The 18,376-nt window shown below is 42.9% G+C and overlaps 1 protein-coding gene across 3 annotated transcripts; it reads right to left on the bottom strand.

Moving 5' to 3' along the window:
- Positions 1-909: 909 nt before the first annotated feature.
- Positions 910-17,691, bottom strand: LOC133344970 (glycophorin-C-like). Of its 3 annotated transcripts, none has more exons than XM_061555300.1 (4): positions 17,457-17,691; positions 4,798-5,049; positions 2,853-2,930; positions 910-2,690 (listed from the first exon to the last, which is right to left on the bottom strand). In XM_061555300.1, the coding sequence occupies exons 2-4, from the start codon at positions 4,856-4,858 to the stop codon at positions 2,500-2,502; spliced, it is 330 nt and encodes a 109-aa protein (XP_061411284.1). In that variant the 5' UTR covers positions 4,859-5,049; positions 17,457-17,691; the 3' UTR covers positions 910-2,499. The 3 variants fall into 3 exon arrangements, with proteins under 3 accessions (XP_061411284.1, XP_061411285.1, XP_061411286.1); XM_061555301.1 differs by lacking the exon at positions 17,457-17,691 and adding an exon at positions 12,158-12,852; XM_061555302.1 differs by lacking the exon at positions 17,457-17,691 and adding an exon at positions 10,997-11,044.
- Positions 17,692-18,376: the final 685 nt, after the last annotated feature.

The raw sequence follows: 18,376 nt of genomic DNA, 5'->3' as shown, positions 1-18,376 counted from the left end.
GACAGTATTATTGTAGCGCGTGGGGGGGGGGGGTTAACGGCCCCTGTACCCAGCCTCAGCCGGGTGGGCAATTTGGGCGAGGCCGGAGGCTCTGCACGGTACTAGGCCTCGACACCCCACCACACTATAGGCCGTACATATTACTGCACAGCGGCCGAGGAGATCGTGGCTGGGGGGGGGGGGGCAGGGGTAGCAGCCCATCTGTGTATATATGTAAGGTTATTAAGAAATATATTTTTCACCCGGGCAACGCCGGGTACTTCTGCTAGTATGTAATATAAATAGGACACCTACCATATTAAACATGTGATAAAACAATTGGCAAACAAATTTTGAGAAATTAGCATGATAAATTCTGAATACATTTACACATACATTCTATATGCAAATTGCCTTAACTTTACTGGTGACCCAATGGGATGTGGTCACTGGTAGTGATGGCCACACCAGCAGGACACTGAACTCTGCTTCGACTACCCACTTACAAGCACCAGAGCCTCCGCAGTGATGAACTCCAATGTGTCACAATCAGCACAAGTTAATCCAGTTCACGCACATGTGAATATTGCTTCAGTAAGTGCAATTGCACGCGGTTATCGAAGCATCTTCGAAACAAATTAAGTTGATGTAAACATGCTTTTCAGATGATGCATGGTAAATCCTGTTATTTTAATTATTCATGAGCACCCATTACACGACTGCGTATGCATTTTTCATTTAAACATGTCTGTTTAAATGTATTCGTGTATACTCAACAAAAGTGCAACAACCACACCTCTTGTGCCGTCCAACATTTAATTATGAAAATGAATGACTAAAAGTCAGCAGCAGATAGCAGATTTAAGTACATAACTTGTCTTAAAGCAATTGGACAATTCTACTAAATAAAAAGCAAATATTTAAGGCTATACCAACGAAGATCCTGAGTCATGGGTCCAGTTATTTTAGTGATCGCAATGTTTTTGGAAAGTATTGTTTTATTGTTCGATTAGTTGCAATTAAAACCCTGAATCTGCAGTTGCTGATATTAACGATAAGAAACCATGTAATAAAAATTATAACCAGACCCAAGACTTCGTTAAAATGGCAATTTTTCTCACCCATATTTTCGACAAAATCTGTATTCACCATGAATACCTGATCTGTGTTCACCATGAATATCTGCTGCTTGTGCAGTAATATTACAGGAAGAGGTGAGGTGAATGGTCAAAATAAACCTAATTTCTGCATAATACAAATCTTACTTCATATATTGAATGCAATGGATGTAAAAATAGATTGGCATAAACCAGATTAGGTTGGTGTGTGATTAAAAATAAATCGTGATTAAACACACAAAACAAGTTATTCTACAACCTTTAGTAGCTAAAATATTATTTTTGATTGTATGAACCTTGTTATGACCTATTTGAGATTAAAATATATACTTTATACGCAAGTTAAAAGGATCCTCGAACGTAACACTTTTAAGGTTACACATTACAAACTATCATTTTGTGGATATAGATCTACAACTTCCAACGGTGATGATGGCATCTTATAGAGGAAAATCGGTTTCGTGGTATTGGTACAACAGGAGCAAAATGTCTGATTTTTTATTGAGGCCTTTAAGTGATACACATATATGAAGCAAGCGAAAATGTTTTCATGTTCTGGTGGATCTGTGATTATCTGTGATATGCAAAAACAATGTGTGCAATGTCTGATGAACAAATATTGTTTATTTATTACTAGATAACATTATAATAACAAAATGCATTTGGGGACATTTCAGAAATTACAGTAAACATTTGCTCAAAATCTCATGAGAAAAGCACAATAGCACTTCATTTTAATACACAGTTAATATCCTTAGCAAAGGGAAAAGAATGCCACGGAGATGGAGGTGCAGAGTGCAGAGTGTCAAGAGAGAAGGGAAACTGCATGTGGTTGAGTGGGTGACACGAAAGCCATCATAGGGACAATACAGTTGGTGGAAGGGGAGAAGTTGAATGAGAGTCAGTACTCTGGTTCTTTCGGTAAAGTCACGTAGGTAAAAATAAAATAAAAAATAACTAAATCACGACGTTTCGAAGGCAACACAAGCTTTCGTCATCAGGTGGGACAACCACAACAATTTTTTTTACTGTAGTGAGCAGAGAGAGCTGTATGTGACAAGTGATTATTTCGGGTAAGAGCCAGGGAGGAGGGATGCAGGGGGGGGGGGTGCCGTATCGAGTCGGGGGTGGGGGTTCAGCTGTTATTTACTGTAGCCCCGAGGCAATTAGGATATTATCATATTAATAACATCCTCTCTCTGCCCACTACAGTAAAAAAAAAATTCTGTGGTTGTCCCACCTGATGACTGAAGCTTGTGTTGCCTTCCGAAAGGTCGTGATTTAGTTATTTTTATTTTATATTTTATTTTATTTTTACCTATGTGACTTTATCGAAAGAACCAAAGAGTATGGATCCTAGCAGTCACGAAAACTTCAAATCTAGAATGAGAGTCAGTGTTCGTCAAATTAGGTACTCCTTCCTACTCTCATCGAGGCTCTCCGGGAAATTGGAGTCTTCACTCTGCAGCGTTGCAGAGGCAGCCTCCAGGCCTTTGGCTTCGTTTGTGCGATAGGTGCCTTTGTGGTGAAACAGGTACCGGCCGATGCCCACGAGCATGCACAGGATCACCAGGATGGACATGGCAATGACTCCTTTGTAAAAAAAAGCAGAAGAAAAGTGAAAACAATTTGACGGCAGCTATCAGCACAAAAAAGACAGTGCACCACAAAATGGTATGCGTACCGCAGTCTAAGCTGCTGATATGTGAGATCCTCCTTGTTTTTGTGCCTATGTACGAGTGTCTGAAGCCTTACCACCAACAATGGCCGTGTTGCTGCTGATGGGGCTGCTCTGGGGTTTCCCATCTCCTCCTGACACAAATGAAGTTGTCACTGAATCATAAGGAAAAGTGAAAGAACATGCCAAATTTGGAATGAAAAATACCGTCATACTTTGTGCTGAAAGTTAGAGATAATGCAAATAAAGGCTACAACAACACACCATGAAGACGCAGAAGTAGACCAAATGTATGAAGAAATTAACCATTTTTTTACGAGGGCAAACCACATGACAAGAGACAGAAAAAGAAACACATGGGGGGATAGAGAGCAGATTCAAGGCATCATGTTGACTTAAGAAATGCAAGTGGGCTTTGACAGAACGCATTGTTTGAAGGATGACAACAGATACAAGACTGATGACAGAATGGAAACGTAAGGAACACTGTTCAAATAAACCTACCATTAAAATTATAGACTGATCATTTCTTTGTCAGTGGGCAAACGTATAAAATCAGCAGGGGATTAAATACTTTTTTCCCTCACTGTATATAGCTTTTTTTTAGAAGCGACCTGGTCAGAAATGATAGCTCCACGAAGTGGCTTATCACCTGGACATTTATTGCAGCCAAATACTCCAAAAGCATGTTTCTAAATGGGGAAGGAAAAACCGGAGGACCTGGAAAAAAATCCACGCGGCCACAGGAAGAATCTGCAAACTCCAAATAAACAAGCGTCAGGGTCGGGATTGAACCCACGACCTCCTGCATACCAGGCATGGTATTTAACGTCTCGCCAACAATTTGGTTAAATAATCTAGATAAATAAAGACCTTAATCTGTATGTCTCAAAAACCTCTAGGGTACTTCCCGACAAGGTATAAAGCTTAAATTTTGTACATAGGTAGCTTTTAGGACACAATAGGAAAAATCTGAAAATCCGAAGTTTTTCACTTTAAGGCCCCCAAATCTCGATTTTAATTGCTCCGTAAACATGTTTGTACATGTCATTTAAAAACCGTTTAAAATATAAGATTGCGTTTTTTTAAGTTTGATAGAGCATTAAGCAGCAAATATAATTAAAGCGAAAACCATTGGTTCTATCGTTTATTGTTTTTGAGATATTTTGGATTCAAGCCGGTTTGAACGAAAAAAATAGCATTTTATGATGTTCAAATCTGAATAATTCGAAAACTGGAAAAGACAGGAGCTGCCCCTCATGAGAGTATTACATTCAATATTTGTTATTCTAACTAATACAAAAATTACGAAATCTAAAAATTTAGCACCTCACGATGGTCGTCAATTTTTGTTATTTTTTTGCGGAAAAATACTAATTTTTGGAGTTGTTAGTAGTGTCTGATCGTAGATAAAATTTGTAAAAAATCATATAAGGTTAATTATATTTATTGAAAAGTTTCCCTGGCGAAGACAGGCTTCATGAACTAGTAGGTGAATATCCTAAGTAGTATGCTTTCATTGTGTTTCATGTGTGTTAAATAATTTATTATATTACACATTTAAAATGCTTATAATCAGGGTGGAATACATTAGCAAGCGCAGCAAGATTTAATTTTGGTTATTACTCTTGTAAATTTAAAAGTGAAATAAAAATAAGGAGCATTTCGGTTTTAAAGCCAATCACAACCAAGCTAAACATACCTCTGCCGAACGAGACACTGTATATGCCTATTAAACAACATAAACTGACATCAACACAGCAATTTTGATATTGATTACATCAAAATTGGCTTTAAATGTAAAGTTGTGATAATTGCTTTACAGTAGTAATTCTGAAAATCTACAAAGCTGGGATTGCACGATTTGTATAACATGATCTTTAAATAAGTATGTTTTGTGGTTGGGGGGGGGGGTGACAGTCATCAAGCTGTCCATCAAAGTATCCTGCGAGCACAACCAAGGTTGGAGAGCTTAGAGGCGAGTGTGCTACACTAGCACATTACAAGGGTAAAGGCGCCTACCCGGCAGAGACCAGAGGTCCGTGCTAGTGGTGGGGGGCACGGTGGTCATGGGTAATGCCATGCAGGTGGACTCCACCAGCCACCCTTGCACAAACACTGGGGAGGCGAAGGGAGCAGGCGAAGAGGAGTCCAGCGATCGCTGCCTCAGGGCAGCCTTGAGTGGAGCAGCAGAGTTAAACTGAACACGAGACAGCCAGCCCACAAAGCCCTGCACGTTGGCCTGCTGCACCTCGTGATCGTTCACATCAAGATCTGCAGTGACGAAACAAAAACATGCATGAAGATGTGAAATCTGCCAATACCTAACTGGAATATGTTGCATACTAAGTGCTATGGAATTCCATCCCATCCCATCGTTCTTATAACCTTGCTTAATTTAAGAAACGAACTCACTTATATTTTATTACACCTGCATTGCTGGCTGCTTGACATTTTTGACATATGGGTCTGTGCTCAGGAACTGTGATTTGAATAATTATTGTAGGTGCTGGGATGGATTCTATCATGCCTCTCTCGTTTTAGGTGCAAGTTTGCATGTCCTGTGCATCCATCAGACAGCAAACATTATCCGCTGGAATTACGTCTTAATTTTGTAATTTTGCAGGCCAAAAAAATGCAGTTACTACAGCTACAAAGTAAGACAAGGCCTGCACATATACCATGGCTTTTAGAACGGATGCCACCAGTTTGCAGTGAAGCATACGTTTCACATTTTATCTGGTATCACTTGAACAAACACAAAGCAAGCCACATGTACATTTGGGCACACACTGCTAAATAGAATATAAGAAACTTGATAACAAAAAAAACTGCCTGAAAACCACGGTGACATAACTGAAGCTAAAACCAAGTGAGATATAGCATCAATAACTGTTGTGTCCCTTAAGAACAAAAAAAATAACATCCATAAAGGTGGCTCCAATGGAGACATTAATTGAACATATGAACCTTATGGAGGGACCCCGGGGACCCGAATAAACAGAAGTCAAAATCGTAATTAATAAATAACATTTTGGCAACTCCGTCCCACCACGCACATAAACGCCGCGCCCCACCTGGCGCGGATCATTCTGTTGTCATGTCGTCCAAGCGCTGCAAGGACGAATGCGCAGAAGAGCTGAACAAGCAAATGCACTCCATGCTCGTGGATGGGCAGGATCATAAGTCTTATCCAAAGCTGCTCAAACTGCCTACACGACTTAACAGAGGTGGGATAATGTCATTGTTATGCAAGTCCAAGTCGAGTCTGAAGTCATCAAATTCATGACTCGAGTCTGACTCGAGTCCAAGTCACATGACTCGAGTCCACACCTCAGAGGTGGGACAAAGTCATTGTTATGCAAGTCCAAGTCGAGTCTGAAGTCATCAAATTCATGACTCGAGTCTGACTCGAGTCCAAGTCACATGACTCGAGTCCACACCTCTGCGACTTAAGTCCTATATTTGTCATAACGGTAAGCATAATACAGTGAAACTGCTCTGTTATCTTCATTATTGTGACCTACCAATGTCTGCAGCCAGGATCAATCGATGACAATCCTATTACCTGCAGATATTTAACTGATGAGATACGTTGCACCGTTAATTCCTCCTGTTTGATACTTCTCTTGTCCGTATGCATCTGTGCTGATAGGTTTTTTTTTGCGGTTAAGCCATAGTCCCCAAATATCAATGCGGATAAGAACGACGACCCACTACTCTGTAGAGTAACATTGGTATAAACGCTTGTTATAATATGAACAGCGCATTGAAAACGCGTACTATTTACTGTTTACAAAGTGTGTTCACACATCCACACTGAGAAACACGATGATTGACAGAGGGGTGTCAATTATTTTTTCGATAGTTTATTTAAATAGAGGTACTGCAGGTAAGTAGTTTTCAGTTTTAAAGGCATAGTTTAACAAGACAACACTTGCCACCATCCTTCAAACCCATTGGTGAAAAAGAGCAAAGTTTTTGTTTACATTATAAGATGTTTATGCGAGAGCCGGGGGCTTATGAGACCCCAGGGTCCCGCCATAAGGTTCATATGTAAAACTGCATGAACAATATCAATTTAAGCATCAGGTTAATGATACGAACATGCATTTAAATACCACACAGAAAATCCAAGTCTTGAGCAGGATTGACTCGAATGCTTTTAGCCCCATCATTAAAAGCACATGTTCTAGTTAACAGCAAAATCATTGGAAAGCATCTCTATTTAACTTATGGCCTTCCAATCTAAAAACAATTCTGTCATCTGCGATGGCATGATATGGGATGCCTTTATATGAAACAGTAAGTGAATACATTCGTAAAAAAAACTACCCTAAAAGGAAACAAATGCAGGCTACGTTTAAGGTATAATGGCACTACTTAATAGCACATTTCTATTCAAATTGTGTTATCGAGGGGTTTTTTGTTGTGCTTATGCACCACTGCCAATGCAGTATCACAAAAATGTGTTTCACAGGGAATCTGCATTTGTTAAATTGTTAAAATTTTAGCAAGCCACACATTTAAGCGTATTTGTTCCAAAAAAACAAATAACTTCAGAAAAGTGTGTTAACTACTGGACCATAATTGTAATACAGTATTGTAATGGAAGTCCTATTTTATGATTTTGTATTGTATTTTACCAACTTGTGGCAAAGGCTCTAATAAGGTTTCCAAATTATTTGCAAAAAAAAGACTCAAAGAACATATTGCAATGTTTTAATGTGTTAAGTTTGTTTAACACGTAGTAGGCTTTCGCGACCAATATCCGAAATAGGTTTTTTGGGTTAGATAGCGTAAATATATAAATGTGTCGTTAAAACCCGCCACCATCCGACACAGCCATCTAGTAAGGGTTGTCACGTGAGCCGAACATGCCAATTCGTCACGAGCACAACACACCGGTGTGTTGGAGAGTCAAGCCACAACATTTACAATCTGAGTACGACGTTTCGCCAGTAATTACAACTATTCTATGGTTCTTTCAGTAAAGTCAAGAAGATAGAAATAAAAAAAATAAAGTGAATAAAAATATCACGACGTTTCGATCGCAACACAAGCGGTCGTCATCACGCAAAGGAGTCAGCCTCTAAAGGCTAGCTGTTTATAAAGGTTTGGGAATGGGCGTAGCCCAAGTGTATCAACAGCACCAGGAGTATGGGTGGTGCCACGAATGCCAATGCAACAATGCCAATGTAGCTATCAACAGCACCAAGAACATCGGTGTTCCACGAGTGCCAATGCAGCAACAATGCTAATGCGGTAGAATGCCAATGCAGCAACAAAAATCCCTGCACCGCGCTCCCCACATCACTCTGGTGACAGTGGAGGTTGATCGACAAGTAAACACAAGTCAAGTTCAAGTTCATTTATTAGGTGTGAGCCATTCGGCTCTTGAATCGGGTCCAACCGCAACAAACAAAAAACAAAAACATGAACAAGTAAACATCTTAAAGTGAATATGTGACTAAGTGCAAACAGAAAATCCAAGAAAAGACAGCAAAATATTGCAGAAAAAGCACCGTACACCAACGCTGTGTGCAGAAATCCCAGTGGGATGCAAGTCAAACAACAACAACTACAAGACAACTTAGATTAAGGCCATCAGTCTTACTCCGTACCACAACAAACAAACAAGGCTAAACGAATAAACTTTTCGAACTCACCAAAATAAAGCTATGAAAGCAATGAAACTGTGATCATAGGAACTGACAGAATTTTCACAAAAAATGACATAAACAACATGTACTACCAAAACCCTGCAGCCATAGCTGGCTGTCAAGTCATGACCCAAAGTGGTTGATGACATCTTTCCAATTATTGCTGAGTCAATAACCTTCCTCTCACCCCCCCCCCCCTCCGTAGCATCCAGCCGTCCCGGCTGCCAACTCCCCCGCAAGAAAGCAACCGACGGACATACATAAAAAAAACAACAAGCAAGTGTGCTCCAACAATAACACAACAGCGCAATAAATGTCCCAACCCCAACTGTACAATATATACACCGAGATAAAAAAAACACACGAAAGCCAAAACAATTAAGAACCCAACAATCGCGTCATACAAGATCCCCACAATCAACATCTCCCACCCACAACGTGTAACAACGCCTGTGAGCTCGATGGCGAGCAGGATCAGCCAAATACTTGCCACGACTCATGCGAGTGCAACAACCCATGACGGTGTGGGAGTGTGCACTGTGCGGGGATCATGCAAATCGAGTCTTTGAGCGAGTCCACGATGCTGGGCCTCCAGGCGAGTTGGGCTCGTCCGCCTTGGAAGGCCCAAAGCCCCTAATGCATATATTATCAGAGTATGGTTTTGTTTGCATTCTGACCACAAGTATTGTGGTTAATGCAGACATGATTCCTTGTAAAAGGTTTCAGTTTGGTGTTTTAACATCTCAACACCTGTTTATTGCCAGAAAAAAGGGGAAAACCTATTCGAAAGGTGACTTCTATAAACAAAAGGAAGGGGCAGCAATGGGCTCTCCTTTGTCTCTTGTAATAGCGAATTTATACATGGAATATTTTGAAACAAAAGCAATAGCTTCAAGCACACAAACCCTTTGCTTGATTTAGATATGTGGATGACACATTAGTGGTCTGGCCACATGGCAAAGATAAACTGTACGCATTTCTAAATCATATCAACTTGCAAAACCCATCCATCCAGTTCACCATGGAAGATGAAGCTGACAAAAGTCTACAATTTCTAGATATTCTGGTCGGATGGGGTCTAAATGGTGAAATAACCAAGAAGAAAACGCATACTGACGCCTATCTGAATGCAGAGTCACACCATCACCCCATACAGAAATCTTCTCTTATCAAGATGCTCATTCATGAGCTAAAAAAGTGTCAGATGGTGACAATCTGAGAAGTGAAATTCAGCATGTTAAACAAGCACTGCAATTGAACAGTTACAATTATGCACAAATCAACAGGGCATAGAATGCCAAAACCAAATCAAATAACACGAGCATTGAAACTGCACAAGTAATTAAAATGATCAAAATATCGTACATTGCGGGAGTAACTGATGAAAACTAGCATTATGTTTGGTAAAACAAAACATCCGAGTCAGATATGGCACGGTACATAAAATACAGAAATTTATATCTGGTACAAAATATGTATTACCGAAGCTATCAACAGAAGCTGTGTACAGGATTAACTGCACATGTGGCAAATGTTACGTTGAGCAAACAGGACGAATGATCAGCACAAGACTAAAATAACATCAGAGAAATATTAAATACTCTCAAATACAACTGTCAGCAGTAGCAAAACATGCGTGCCAACAAGGACACTCAATTGATTTTGATGTTGAAGCTCTGTGCATAACTACCTACTTACTGGCCAACACTAATTAGATAATCTATCGAAAATGAAAGAAATAAAAATAATTTTAACTGTTCAGATAGCTACCGCCTTAGTGCAACGTGGAAGCGAATCATCAAATAATACATTATTTAATTCCATGAATATGAAGGGCACCATACTACACACAATGGACAGGAAGGTCAAGATCAAAGGGTTCGCATAATGCACAGGCATAATGTACGTTGACTCATTAATCCCTCCCCACTTAGCGCAAGAGCACAGAAGTGTGGTAACCATATCTACGCCTCTATATAAGGAACGAAACAGTTGGACTTCTCAACAAATCTGGCTGTCGCTTGATGAAGCTAGTTGTAATTACTGGCGAAACGTCTTACTCAGATTGTAAATGTTGTGGCTTGGCTCTCCAACACACCGGTGTGCTGTACGAGTGACGAATTGGCATGTTCTGTTTACGTGACAACCCTTACAAGTTGGCTGTGTCGGATGGTTGCGGGTTTTAACAACACATTTATATATTCGTAGTGGGTTTCATGGAGAATGGAGACGTTGTCTTAGAGGCAACATGGTTTATTTATAAACTTTAACAAGACTCCCCTTAACTCCCACTATCTATGGAGGTTCAGCCTCCGGGCTAGCGTGCCCTCACACTGGGTTAACCTGGCTCTCAGCCCTCAGGCTATCTGTGCCCTAGGGGAGGCTAACTGACCCGACCCAGCCAAGGTACGGGTCCTGACAACTGGTCTGAGCTCGGCCCGGCCCTTAGAAGGATGTTGGGCTCGAGGTCCCAGGGTCCTAGCTAGGGAGATACTCTGACCCGACCCAGCCAAGGTACAGGTCCTGACCACTGGTCCGCGCGCGGCCCCGGCCCTTACAAGGATGTTGGGTCCCGGGGTTCCAGGGTCCTAGCTAGGCTGGTCTTCCTTCTTCGTCTTCAGAACACTGCTCCGAGCTGTGCTTGAGGTGCCCCTTTCATACACCTCCCAGGGACTCTCCGCCCCTGGTACCGCCCCCTCTCTGGAACCTTCCAGGGGACTCTGGAAGAACCCCCAAACCCCTTACCTGGGGTCTGGGTGGGGGGGGGGCGAACCTGCCCCCTCAATGGTCCGGCTCTCCCTGGCCTTCCGCAGCTCAGGGTGCCACCCCCTATGGGCCTGTGCCCGCAACTGCAGGTAAGTGTATATACGGACGGTATACAATGTGCATTCCCGACGCTACATATTTACGTGATCTAACCCCAAAAACCTCTATTATGGATCCAAAAGTTTATTGGATTTTGCTTCATAGCATTTACTGTATATGTACTTATAGATGTTATTTATTAATCTGTATTTAGACTGAAGGAATTCGATGAGCTACGAAGCTCTTTTCACAGATGTCCAGGAGGGGCAGGTCAGAAAGTTAACACAATACAAAAACCGATAGGAGTGCAAATTATGTATGGGTAAGCAAGTCATTAATACGTGGAAAATAAGTATGGAAGTACGTACAAATCGCAAGAGTAGATACATTTCTGCCGATTTTTCAACAATACATGCAAGCTTGGGTGAGGCAGAAAAACAACAACAGTCCCAATCCACAGACAACAACACAGTCCCTTAATACAATTGCACATTACAAATTCCATTAATTACAACAATATCAAGATTTAGTAGAACGTATAATACATCACGTTATTAGTGTAATTAGTTTATCGGGGGAAAAATACATGGATGTGTTGTAGTCGTAGCCTGAGGAAGACTGAAGTTCTTCATCAGCCCGCTCCCGATGAGGAGCATCATCCACCAAACATCTTCATTGAACAAACAGAACTGAAAGCTGTCCACCAGTTCAGCTACTTGGGGTGCGTGATCTCGTCTGACGCCAAGATCGACAACGAAGTCGACAACAGGCTGGCCAAGGCAAACAGTGCATTCGGCAGACTATACAAACGTGTCTGGAACAACAGCAACCTTAAAAGAGACACGAACATCAACGTCTACAAAGCTGTATTGCTGACCACTCTCCTGTATGGCGCTGAGTCCTGGGTCACGTACCGTCGTCACCTGAGTCTCCTCGAGCGTTTCCATCAGCGCTGCCTCCGCACAATCTTCAATATTCACTGGAGTGACTTCGTCGCCAACACTGAAGTCCTCGAGTCAGCGGAGGTCATCAGCATCGAGGCCATGGTCCTCAAGATACAGCTTCGTTGGGCAGGGCAATTCGCCAGGATGGAGAACCACCGCTTACCTAAGATTGTGATGTATGGGGAACTGTCCTCTGGCCATCGCAACATAGGGGCACCACGAAAGCGATACAAAGACTCCCTGAAGAAGTCCCTCACTGCTTGCTGCATCGATCACCGTCAGTGGGCAACACAAGCAGCTGATCGAAACTCCTGGCGGCACACAGTCCACCAGGCCACCTCCTTCTTCGAAGATACCCGCAGGGCCCGTATGGAGGAGAAAAGGAGAAGGAGGAAGAACCATGGATCCCTCAGCACCCATCCCAGATCAGACCTATACTTGCAGCCGCTGTGGCAGGACCTGCTTGTCCCGCATAGGCCTCGTCAGCCACCAGCGCGCTTGCAGAAGACGTGGATGTCCTTCCTAGATCTTCGTTCGCGAAGCCAAGCCATGATGATGATACAATTGCATTGTAAAAGTCGCACTGCACTCGTTAAACTGCACTGCTGTCTCCCATTATTGAAAACCCCAGGGGGACATTCTATTTTTGGCGATGGCATGTTGCACCCCGTCCTCCACACGCTCTGCATTCCCCTCCCTGCTCAAGGCGTGACACTAAAATACCCATTTGCATAGAAGCTGAAAAGGGAACAAACTCAACACGTTTGTCAACATTTCCCTAGAGCGGAAAACAAATAACAGGGCCTTATACATAGCAGGGATGAAGGGGCACATTTTACCACAACGTCACCTACTATATTTTGTCTCCACTTTAAGGCAGTGTTGCTATTGACTTATACACTCGGCGATGATTTTAACAACGGCCATTCATATTTCACGTCTAAATATCGCCCATTACAGCATTTATATGTACACTACGTTTTCCTCGTTAGGGCAGTGTTATTGACGAATGCGTTGAGTATTCGTCGTTTGGGCTTGCGCGCCAATGAAAACGCAGCATCACAATGTTCTTGATTAACTGAAGAGGCATTCGATACGGTCACGAGAAAGTACTTGCTTAGGGGAAAATTGGCGAGATATTTTCATACAATAAGAGCACTTAAACCGTGCACTCTGCTCTAAAACCCTACATGGGGCAATTCCCAACTGACGCTGCAACACTGAGTATGGGGCCGTCCATAAATGACGTCACACGATTTTGGACCCCCCCCTTCGTCACGCGGCGTCACAGAAAGTCAGACTCCCCCTCAAATATGACGTCACAAAGCTCTGCTCCCACCCCCCCCAAAAATAAAACATGCTTCAAATCCCTTTAAACTATTGTCATTGTAGTGCGTATTTAATGTGGCGCTGCACTCTGATGTTGTAGGAGAAAACATTTATTAAAAAGTATATTTAATTGAGTAGAACGTGTTGTCTATATTTATTTAAAGTTGCGCATTTTGATGTGACGTCTCATTTCTCAACCCCCCCCCTCTCGTCACATATCATCACAAATGTCTGACCCCCCCTCCCCCCAGGTACGTGACGTCATTTATGGACGGCCCCTATGTGCAAACTGTTCCATGTAAATGGCAATTAAATAAAGGATAACAACTTCGTCTCCTGGGCGCAAGAGGCATTGAGTTCCCCATTACAACACAAACAGGAACCCGAGCTACCCCCAGGTGCATAAACGCCATCCACACATCTAACAAAAGTGTTCTGCTGCAGTGGCCTATTGATCTTTGCATAACCGCATTGCCCTGTGATAACAGGGCCGTTATATTTCGCTTTCAGTTTGCCACAGTTGGAAGTCACTGCAAGCTGCTTTCCTGATTGGACAACAAGAGCAGTCAACAAATGGTGGTTGTTCAGAGATCCACAGCACTGAGGCGGCCCTGTGGAGTAGGCCATGTAAACAGGGCGATGGTCCAGATGTCGTGTGACCCCGCATTTAATTGACCCCGTGCATTTTTTATTTTGCTTATCTATATATATAAAATCGCAAATCTGTCTGTCTGTCGGTCTGTCTGTCTGTGTGTGTGTGTGTGTGTCGCCAGACCATACGCAGTTTCATTGGACGATACGTGAGGGATTTGCGAGACACGATTGGTCCGTTTGGTTTTCCACGGCGGTTGCCCCTGGCAACGGGTAGCGACGCATTCGCTGCGGGGTGGACGTCATTTTTAATTCCCGTTAAAAATATGCGCACGCATTAACACGCGACTCTGAGGTAAATTAATCAAAGTTTCACGTCCTCTTCACTCCCCCCCCCCCCACCCCAATGTGTGCAATTACTATTATAGGGTCGGTAGATAATAAAATTATAGCGATTAGACAGTATTATTGTAGCGCGGGGGGGGGGGGGGGGGGAACGGCACCCGTACCCAGCCTCAGCCGGGTGGGCAATTTAGGCGAGGCCAGAGGCTCTGCACGGTACTAGGCCTCGACACCCCACCACACTATAAGCCGTACATATTACTGCACAGCGGCCGAGGAGATCGTGGCTGGGGGGGGCAGGGGTAGCAGCCCATCTGTGTATATATGTAAGGTTATTAAGAAATATATTTTTCACCCGGGCAACGCCGGGTACTTATGCTAATTGATTTATATTTTCACACCTATTGGTATACAACATATTACGTTTTAGATAATTAAATGGTGGGGGGGGGGGGGGTCACAAGACATCGGGACCACCCTGTACATTGTATCCCACTCATGTTATCATGCACAATTGATGTATTCTCGTGTGCGAATGTGGACAACAACGTATTGGTTACACTTGCTCTTGTAAATTGAGTCTAATTTTAATGCCAGCAGGGATTAGTTCTTGAATTCCGTTTAAATGATCTTGCATCTGGAGTGACATACGACGTCACTACTGTGTCGCGACTGTACGAGCGTAGGGACATATGACGTCACTACTGTGTTGGCTCGATATGGGTGACATACGACGTCACTACTGTCGGGAATGCACGAGCGTAGGGACATATGACGTCACTACTGTGTTGGCTCGATATGGGTGACATACGACGTCACTACTGTCGGGACTGTACGAGCGTAGGGACATATGACGTCACTACTGTGTTGGCTCGATATGGGTGCTGTAGGCGGGTGTCACAGGGGTCGTGTCAGGCCGTGACACTGCATGAACCCAACAGGACACGTGACCCGATAAAGGGGGGCTAGGGGTTCCAGGGGGGGAGCTTGGGGGTCACGTGGTTGGGGGCCCGGATTTTCCCGAAGGATCTAGAAGGGGGGCGTGGCCTGGGGCGGAGCCAGCCACGCCGCAGCGGTTATAAGCTGGGCGTGAACAGAAAGCGGGGCTGTTCGACCCTGGGATGACGATGCCATCAACGCTCCTCCAGGCTCCGACCTTCGTCCGTGACCCCAGGCAGCCAGTTAACCTGCCCTGGTCACGTTATGGAGTGTTCCCTCCCCGAGTGTTAGTGAGATTAGGAACGGTGGTCACCACCCTGTGTATAACGTGCCCGTTGGTTGTTATGGGTTAATAGTGTTGCCTCCAAGTTGAGTGTGTGCCTCAATCGAACCCATTGCACATCTGACCAATAATCCAGGCATAACAGACGTAACATATTCTTGGTTCTTTCAGTAAAGTCACGTAGATCGAAAATAAAAGCTAATAAAATTCAATTAAATAAACATGTTAAATAATAAATTGAAAATAAAAGCAAAAAACCCACGACGTTTCGATCGCAACACAAGCGGTCTTCATCAGGCACGAAGAGAAAAGAGGGGGCAAGCCTCCAAATGCAAAGACATAACATGCAGCTTGGAGTTTCTCTCTTGTCAGGCGGTAATACAAATTCCACCTGGGCTATTTCAATATATAAAAATAGCAGGAAATATATATAAACAAAGCATACATCAATCCTATGCACATATACGTACTGTTGCTGTTTTGGACCGACAGAAAGTCTTCAGTACCACAGATTCCGGGACAAAAACTCGGGTTGGGGATTTGATCCTCATGGCGGTACCCCGGGATACCAAATAATACTAAATGGCTGAGGCAATGAAATACTTTATTTCTGGGACAATATTTTTTCCAGTGGTGTTACTTAACTCCGTGACTTGGGTACCAATCAATCCGAAATCGGTGCTACTTTGCGATGTTGAAACGTAGCGAGGACGATTGCGCTGAAACCCTGAAGCCTCTCGGTATTTCACCGTGGTGGTGCATCCTGAGTACAGCTCGTCGAGATGAGTCGATTGCCACATCGCCGACCATCAACACAGACTAAACACGACTGCATCACGGACATTGTGCGAGAGCCGGGGTACCGCCATAAGGTGCATTTGTCGCAGAAGGTAACGGCATCTTGTCTTTTAGTTTATCTTCTTATCCGAGCCTATGTGTCGTTGAACCCGCCACCACCCGACACAGCAAATTAGTAAGGTTTGTCGCGTAAAAAGAACTTGCCAATTCATTACTAGTACAACACTAGTAACGAAGATTAAGCTAGTTGAAATTACTGTCGAAACGTCGTACTCATACTTTAAATGCTGTGGCTTTGCTCTCCAATACACAACCAGTGTGCTGTACTAGTAACGAATTTGCATGTTCTGTTTACGTGACAAATCTTACCAATTGGCTGTGTCGGGTGGTGGCGGGTTTAACGACACATATTTACGCGATCTAACCCAAAACAACCTGTATTGAGTATCCATATATTCGGCACTGTATATTGCCCACACGGATCCCTCTATGTCGTCAAACCTGTTTCTCTCCTACCCTTTCAAAACAAGCTCATGACAAACATCGTACGATACTCAAATACTTTATTTAAATAATATTTTACATTTTAAAAATTCTTGACTGTTGTTTATTTTAAGCTTATTACATTTTTGATTATTTATCTTGTGTTGATCGCCGATTGTTTATTGTTTATTTATGTCTGTTAATTGTGATTAATTTTTTAATTGCTTGGTTGCACCGTGGGACCAAGAGAGAGGACTGTAATTTCATCTGTGTTGTATGTCATGCATGTAACACACTTGACAATAAAGTGACTTTGAGACTTTAAGAAAACGACTGTGAGCTGGTTGTACACTCAGCACAATTTCGCATTGCGACTCACGCCACACGCTCAATCGGCACATACACACTCTCTCTTACACACAGAGGTCGTGTCACACAATACAGTACAATCAAACAATTCAACGCTCAGCACTACTGGATATATATCAAAGCATACATACATACCAAACTCTTCTGGATGATTAACATTGAGGAACACGCTCAAGACCTCCCTGTGGAAATGCCTCTAACAAACCAAACAAAAGATGGCTATTGCGGTGCGTAGTCTGTACTTTTATTTACACACAGCCTGTGAACAAAGCAACTGGGTAACTGCTTCTTTCCGAATATGCCTGTCTATCCACACGAGATAGTTCGTGAAGGAGCCGCGTCGTCGGTGTTGCCCTCTCGTGGGATGGCCCGGAGCTCCTCCTGGGCTGTCAATCAAAGAGGCACCGCCCCCGCCTTCTCTATCAGGGGGTGCATAGGTGGCTCATACTGCCAGTTGTGAATCATGCCTTTATTTTGTGGACTTTATGAGGACATACACGAGAATGGATTTACAGAACAACTCATCTTGCCCGCGACCCTATTTTACACACGACTCTGGCAAAAATACTACTATCCGTGTCCATATGCTTCCTATTCTCTGTAATCTGTATCTTTTGTGGGGGGGGCGGGGAGATGCAGATAACGTAGCAGGATCTGTGATGGTCATCCCCCACATTGCGGATAGGAGAGGTTCTACTTTAAATGATGTTTTCAGCTCTTTGTCAAGCCACTGCTGGATGCGCATAAATGTACGATGGCCGATAAGATATCACTGTATTTAGGCTAAAGTACAATGTATGTCTTAGCAAATGTTATTTATACAAATACTGGACTGTGAATATATATTTTTTAAATAAGTGTACCTTTTAGAGTGTGATAATTCTTTTAAAAAGGCACACTTGTGCATCAATTCTGCACAAAAGCTATTCATAGACTGGCTTTAAAGGAACCACATCCATTGTATACATGTGGTATTTGCACATTAACATAATGCTCAGTTCCCAGCTTGAAGGGTATCTATTCATATTCATTAACTCGCTAATCACAAACTTGGA

This window comes from Lethenteron reissneri, chromosome 21, assembly GCF_015708825.2.
Source record: "Lethenteron reissneri isolate LAM-NWPU_2019-01 chromosome 21, ASM1570882v1, whole genome shotgun sequence".
Taxonomy (NCBI): Eukaryota; Metazoa; Chordata; class Hyperoartia; order Petromyzontiformes; family Petromyzontidae; genus Lethenteron; species Lethenteron reissneri.
The sequence above is the reverse complement of the archived record's forward strand: the minus strand, read 5'-3'. Positions and strand labels throughout refer to the sequence as shown.

Excerpts from the sequence above, each read along its gene's own strand:
- LOC133344970 (XM_061555300.1), bottom strand. The coding sequence starts at position 4,858 with ATGGCATTACCCATGACCACCGTGCCCCCCACCACTAGCACGGACCTC. Across the intron at positions 2,931-4,797 it reads GGACCTCTGGTCTCTGCCGG|TGACAACTTCATTTGTGTCA; the intron begins GTAGGCGCCTTT and ends CTTATGATTCAG. Across the intron at positions 2,691-2,852 it reads CAACACGGCCATTGTTGGTG|GAGTCATTGCCATGTCCATC; the intron begins GTAAGGCTTCAG and ends TTTTTTACAAAG.